Below are 7,503 nucleotides of genomic sequence, written 5' to 3'. Positions count from 1 at the left end.
TTTTTGTAAAAATAGGCTAATGATTGTTTCATAACCACGCGACTTACCGTTGCATAGTCGACAAATTACCATATTGTCAGGGGACGCTCAAAGACAGTTTGGACTACCATCAGCTGTTTAGCTTTAATTACTAATGTTAACTAGCATGTTAGTTAGCAGTAATTAGCCTGTGCCTATGTTATGTTAACTAGCAGTGCTAGTTAGCAGTAATTAGCCTGTGCTGTCTATGTTAATGTTAACTAGCATGTTAGTTAGCAGTAATTAGCCTGTGCCTATGTTATGTTAACTAGCCTGCTAGTTAGCAGTAATAGCCTGGTCTATGGTAATGTAACTAGCATGTTAGTTAGCAGTAATTAGCCTGTGTCTATGTTAATGTTAAAAGCTGTTAGTTAGCTAATTAGCCTGTGCCTATGTTAATGGGAACTAGCATGTGAGTTAGCAGTATTAGCCTGTGCCTATGTTAATGTTAACTAGCATGCTAGTAGCAGTAATTAGCCTGTGTCTATGTTAATGTAACTAGCATGTTAGTTTGCAGTAATTGCCTGTGCCTATGTTAATGGTAACTAGCAGTTAGTTAGCAGTAATTAGCCGTGCCTATGTTAATGGAAAAATAGCATGTTAGTTAGCAGTAATTAGCCTGTGCCTATGTTAATGGAAACTAGCATGTTAGTTAGCAGTAATTAGCCTGTGCCATGTTAATGTTAACTAGCATGTAGTTAGCGTAATAGCGTGCATATGTTAATGAAACTAGATGAGTTAGTTAGCAGTAATTAGCCTGTGTCTATGTTAAGTTAACTAGCATGTTAGTTAGCAGTAATTAGCCTGTGTCTATGGTAATGTTAATGGCATGTTAGCAGTAATAGTTATGTGTGCTATGTAATGTAACTAGCATGTAAGTTAGCAGTAATTAGCCTGTGCCTATGTTAATGTTAACTAGTATGCTAGTTAGCAGTAATTAGCCTGTGCCTATGTTAATGTTAACTAGCATGTTAGTTAGCAGTACTTAGCCTGTGTCTATGTTAATGTTAACAGGCACGTTAGTTAGCAGTAATTAGCCTGTGCCTATGTTATCTCCTAACATATACCTACTTCTTCTAGAAGACAAAACTTTCAGACAGGTTGCCCACGTCACATCTACGTCTTCCAGCTCAGTTGGAGGCTGCGCAGTAACACTCAGCATCCCCAGGAAAGAGTTTCTAATAGACTTCACTGGTCTCCGTCCAGAACAACGGGATCTGTTGATCCACTTCTTTTACTGTCTATGAGAAATATGGCGCTCTTATACTTTGTCATCTCACTTCCTGCTTTGCTACCGTCATCACTGCTACGGCCACTAGAGTGCCACGTGCCACTATAAACCTAAATACAGGTCAAACTTGCTGCTTGAACAAACAACTTTTTGGACCTTTTTTTAGGGGGATAACAGTCTCAAAGGATAAGTCTCAGTTCATTCTCAAGAGATGAATATGACATAAATGTTGTTTAATAACGTTCATGTCCATTCCTCTCAGCTGTCAGCAGCCTGTGAACTGCAGATGGGGACCTTTTGGAGAGTGGTCCGAGTGTGACGGCTGCTCCAGGACAAAGGTACACACAGATACTCGTACTGTACTTGGGGGGACATTGTATAGACTTATATTCATTGCCTATAGATGTGGATCAAACCCAAACATACCCAAACATAACTCTTAACCTAACCATGCAGACTATAGACTATAAAATAATGTATGTAGCTTACGGGTCTAAAGAAATGAAGTCAATGAGAAAGTGGCTTAACTCTGCATTCTATCTAATTTCCTGCAGAGGGCGGCTCCTCTGGTTGCAAAAACATGTCAGTTTCCATAGAAATCTGGGGAAATGACCATACTTCTCACTTGATTTATATCCTCAATAAACATTTTTTATATTGAGTTTCTGATCTCAGTCTTCTTTAATACAGCATAAAGCAGGGGATGCGTCAGTGGCATTGCTACGCACTAACATGTTAATAATGGCGATGCTAACCATGGCACTGTGGACATTTAAATAGACATGAACTGGATTTTGGGTGTTGTCCATGTTTTCTTTGGGTGTTTTCACTTCATAAAAGTTAATTAACCCTCCTGTTGTCCTCGGGTCAAATTTGGTCCATTTTCAAAATGTTTCTAAATCAGAAATTTGGGTTTCTTCCAACCAAATTGTCAAAAATAAATAATAAAATAATCGCAGGGACGGTTCCCTACAACGCTAATAAGACGTAAAATAAACGATCAGTACATTACTTTCATTACATTTGGATTAACAAAATTGTAAGCATTGGAAAAAAATGATAAAGGAACGCTAAAAAAGTGGGGAAAAAAGTCAGAAAAAGCTTTAAAAATGTGGAAAAAAACCCAACAAAAACGTCAAAAAGCGCAGAAGAAAATGGATATAAATATTGGAAAAAGTGACAAAAGTGTCAAGAAACCAACCAAAGTTTTAATTTTGAATGTATACCCAGAAAAACAAAAGTTGTAGGTCAATGGGAAGACAACACAAGGGTTACATTAAAAATTTTGAATTTCCATACCCGCTGAATTTCCACTGGATGACTGGCTTCAGAAGGGTTTAAAATTAGAAACTTTCGCTCTTTAGCGTTTAGTTTAGCACAGCGCCATTGCAATCATAAAAAACCCTGGTTTGACCGCTTCGCCCTCCCCTGCTCCACCCACCCCACCCCTGCTCCACCCTCTCATCCTAAAACATATTGTACAGACATCTTGTATCAGTGTGTGCCTTCCATTGTGGCTGTTAATGGATGCCAGAATTACATAAAAACAATAAATAAAGTCTAATAATTCCAATTGTTCCTGTGTTCTTTCAGGTGCAGACTCGCCATGTGGAGGTGTATGCCCAGTTTGGGGGTCAGCCATGTTCAGGAGAAGCCACACAAACGCAACCATGTGTCCCACAGAAAGGATGTCCTCTGGCAACAAACTGTGGAGACAGGTTCCGCTGTACCTCCGGTATGTTGGGACATACATCGTATTTAAGAAAATGTGCCTCAGCTATTTTTTCCACAACATTACTATGAATTAAAATGTTAACATAGCAAAAGTGCCACAATACTTATTTTTTTTTTTTTTGTATTATTATTTAGGCTAAATTAGGTCAATATTTTTTTGCTTATGGTTTCACTTGAAATGGGAAATATAATTTAAAAAGACTTTACAGATATAATGAAACAGGCTGTCCTCATTCACTGTTTGCACATATACCTAGGATAAGTAATGCACAGCAAATCAATAGCCACCGTATCTTACATTGACCACTGGTGTTCGTTGTTATTATAAGTGACTTTCATAAGTTAACTTCTAAATTAACTTTCAACGTAACTGTGTCATGTTCAATGTCACTATGTGAAATACTAACATACAGAAACACATTTGAACCCAACCATGACCTTGTTTTCTAATCTCAAAGTGGAAATTACAGCCAGACCAAAAAAGGATTTTTAAGGCCGATACCGATACAGGTATTTGGTTATTTAAAAATCCAGTATTCCGAGATATCGGACGATATATATTTCACAAAATAAATCCAGAAACGCGTTAGTTATTTGTAGTTATTTGAGTTCTCACTAAAATAATAGGACAATAATTTTTATTATCACAGAACAGAGGAACATCGAACTATATTAAAGTTCTGATAAATAAAATATATAAAAGTACCAACTTAAGATATGAAACTTAAAGTCTGTTGAAGAAAAACACAATAGCAACAAAAAAATATTGAGTAGTATTGCCAACAGGGACGTTGTGGAGCGTCCTCTGGTGGACAGACTATGCAACGCCATCACTAACGGGGACGTTGTAGAGCGTCCTCTGGTGGACAGTACTACAACGCCATCACTAACGGGGCGTTGTAGAGCGTCCTCTGGTGGACAGACTATGCAACGCCATCACTAACAGGACGTTGTAGAGCGTCCTCTGGTGGACAGACTATGACGCCATCACTAACAGGGACGTTGTAGAGCGTCCTCTGGTGGACAGACTATGCAACGCCATCACTAACAGGACGTTGTAGAGCGTCCTCTGGTGGACAGACTATGCAACGCCATCACTAACAGGGAGTTGTAGAGCGTCCTCTGGTGGACGACTATGCAACGCCATCACTAACAGGGATGTTGTAGAGCGTCCTCTGGGGACAGACTATGCAACGCCATCACTAACAGTGACGTTGGTGAGCGCGTCCTCGGGAAGTTTGAGCCTCATGGTGCACAGACTATGCAACAACATCACTAACAGGGACGTTGTAGAGATTGTTAAACAGAACAGTCATATCATGTAAGATATCATATCAAACAGTTGTGAATAAGTAAGATATAAGGAAAATTGCATGAGAATATGTTAAATAAATAAAAGTTTGTATATATTTTTTTCTCATTTCTTTTTTCTTGCAAGGTGGACTGAAAAGTTTTTATTGAAACCCTAATGCAGGTCAGTGTATCAGCCGGTCTCTGGTGTGTAACGGAGACCACGACTGTGAGGATGGCCTGGATGAGAGAAGCTGTGATCCAGACAACAGCCAGGACTCATGTGACATCGACAAACCCCCCCCCAACTCTGACATCACAGGCAGAGGGTGAGTAGCAACAGCTGGCTTTACTGGAACAAGTGAGTCCAGAGGGAGAATGTGTACCGGGTATCACAATATAAACACAGTGTTCAAAGTTAGAGAGAGAACACAGTGGTGGTCGAGCGAGCTAGAGAGTGAATGTAGAGAGGGGGCGCAGTACAAAGCGGTGACTCAGAGAAAAAAAACTCGGCAGATACGTTGGATAGCAGAGCCACGGTGTCAAAGCCCCACCCATACACCAGCTCAACCAATCGCCAGTCAATCCCAGCTGTCAATCATGGCGTTTTAGTCTGTTTTCATAGCATCAAATAGCTAATAAAAAGCAAATGTGTTAGAGAAATAACCAATTGAACAAACAGCGTGATAAGAACTACCTTTTGATTTTGAAGGGGCGGGGTTTATGACCTATACTGCAGCCAGCCACCAGGGGGCGATCCAGATGTTTTAGTTTCACTTATACAGTCCATGCAGCATACCAAAAAAATGAATGCTTTTAAAAATGAAAATATTTATTTAATATTTAAAAAAAATTAAAAAGTGTCTTAAAAAAAAGGTGAAAAAACAAGTGCCGTAAGACTTAATGATTTTAGCCCCCCGACCCACCTATTTAATTATTTTTTTATTAATTTTAAATCATCTTCATTTGTTCTAAGTTCTTGTTCCTTAAATTTGATGTTGTTTTATCTCATTTATTTATACGCTGCTTTGGAATATTTTTTAAAATGTTAGGTGAAAACACTGAATTCCTTTCCAAAAATACATTGTTAATTGAGGAAAGCACTTCATATTTTCTCTGAACACAGCACGATTTCTGCCTGTTAATCAGCCTTTTAGATAACCTTTAGATAACAGTCCATCAAATAGATTTGTTGTGTCGTGCTTTGCAGGTACAACGTGTTGACCGGCAAACTGAGAGGAGCGGTGATCAACACTCGGAGCTTTGGAGGGCAGTGCAGGAAGGTGTTCAGTGGTGACCATAAAGTCCTTTACAGACTGCCACACAACGTCCTCAGGTACAACTTTGAGGTGAGTCGAACAAGACATTAATGTTGGTGTTCGTGTTCACAGATGAGGGAAAAGGCCTGATTTCTCTGCTCTCAAATGTCATAGGACATAGACATTGCCATCCACAGAGCCATGCGGCTAGCATGGCTAAAAATGACATAAATAACCATGGGTAATGAGCTAATCTCACAGCAGTCTTTATCCACAACGTTCCACTTCTGGGATTGTTCTGTTGCCGCCTGAAGTTCTGCCTCATTTCACTCTCTTCAGATGAATGACCTCTGCAGGGTGAATCCAGACGGCTAGCTAGACTATCTGTCCAATCTGAGGACTATGGTTACCTGGTCCTCAGATCTCTGCAGGGAAAATCCAGACAGCTAGCTAGACTATCTGTCCAATCTGAGGACTATGGTTACCTGGTCCTCAGATCTCGGCAGGGTAAATCCGACAGCTAGCTAGACTATCTGTCCAATCTGAGACTATGGTTACCTGGTCCTCAGATCTCGCAGGGAAAATCCAGACAGCTAGCTAGACTATCTGTCCAATCTGAGGACTATGGTTACCTGGTCCTCAGATCGGTCAGGTAAATCCAGACAGCTAGCTAGACTATCTGTCCAATCTGAGGACTATGGTTACCTGGTCCTCAGATCTCGGCGGTAAATCCAGACAGCTAGCTAGACTATCTGTCCAATCGAGGACTATGGTTACCTGGTCCTCAGATCTCTGGCAGGTAATCCAGACAGCTAGCTAGACTATCTGTCCAATCTGAGGACTATGGTTACCTGGTCCTCAGATCTCGGCAGGGTAAATCCAACAGCTAGCTAGACTATCTGTCCAATCTGAGGACTATGGTTACCTAGTCCCAGATCTCTGCAGGGTAAATCCAGACAGCTGCTAGACTAATCTGTCCAATCTGAGTTTTCTGTTGCTCGACTAAAACAACTTTTGAACGTGTACATGTTCCACCAAAACAAGTTCCTTCCAGAGGCTATTTTGCAGCAGCACCGTGGCTCCTTCCGGCACTTAGCGCCGCCCGTGATGATTCAACTGGTTCAAAGAAATGCCAATAAACAAGAGCACGTTTTTCTCCCGTCCCAGAAAGCTGTGTGGACTAGCCAGACCCTCCTTCGCAGCGCTGGGGAGGAAGGTCTGGCTATGTTAGACTAATCTCCCAGAAGCTGCTCTAATGAAAGCAAACGTTGGGCTGTGTGCAGGTGTCAGTAGACAATGAAGAGAGCGATGAATCCTACGAGAGCTCCTGGTCCTACATGCAGCACATCCAGGCCAACGGCTTGCTGGGACATGACCGTCGCTCTTTCCACAAAGAGCTCACTGAAACTAAGGTAATGAGATAACCTGATCTCATTTTACACGTCGTACTGTGACAGATTGACAGGGCTGTCCCTGGGTTTTGTCACCAGCTGGGTAAATGGTTTCTGTTCAGCAACTAACAGAGAATGACTTTCAAGTAGGGACGCTCGATTACGCAAAGAATCTAAATCACAATTATATTAGTTAATATTAAAATCACTATTATTTCACATTGATGATGATTACTCATTGACTTTTGGAAAGATGTTGCAATTATTGAATTAAAAACAACAAACAGTGAAAACACCTTGAACTGTGAGATTTCCCTTAACCCTCATGTTGTCCTGGAGTCAAATTTGACCCGTTTCCAAGTTTTTTTTAATATCATCAGATATATGGGAAGTCGAAAATGTCAACAAGGCAACAAAACGTTGGGGGGAAAGCATAAAGAATATTGGAAAAAGTGACAAAAACGACAAAAAAAAACACTGGAAGTAAGCGTCAAAAACTTCGGAAAAAACGGCTAAAATGTTGAAAAAGTGAGAAAACATCAACAAAAGGGACATAGACATGGGGGGGGGGGGGGGGGGG

The 7,503-nt window shown here is 40.7% G+C and overlaps 1 protein-coding gene across 1 annotated transcript in view; it reads left to right on the top strand.

The window, feature by feature from the left end:
• The window catches only part of c7b (complement component 7b), a 21,978-nt gene that overhangs the window by 2,184 nt on the left and 12,291 nt on the right, over positions 1-7,503 (top strand). The window contains exons 3-7 of the mRNA XM_032539397.1: positions 1,512-1,587; positions 2,843-2,984; positions 4,458-4,602; positions 5,484-5,622; positions 6,816-6,944. Of these exons, the coding sequence (XP_032395288.1) occupies positions 1,512-1,587; positions 2,843-2,984; positions 4,458-4,602; positions 5,484-5,622; positions 6,816-6,944 (631 nt within the window). The remainder of the gene's footprint in view (positions 1-1,511; positions 1,588-2,842; positions 2,985-4,457; positions 4,603-5,483; positions 5,623-6,815; positions 6,945-7,503) is intronic.

This window comes from Etheostoma spectabile, chromosome 16, assembly GCF_008692095.1.
Source record: "Etheostoma spectabile isolate EspeVRDwgs_2016 chromosome 16, UIUC_Espe_1.0, whole genome shotgun sequence".
NCBI lineage: Eukaryota > Metazoa > Chordata > Actinopteri > Perciformes > Percidae > Etheostoma > Etheostoma spectabile.
This window is presented reverse-complemented; position numbering and strand designations above follow the sequence as displayed.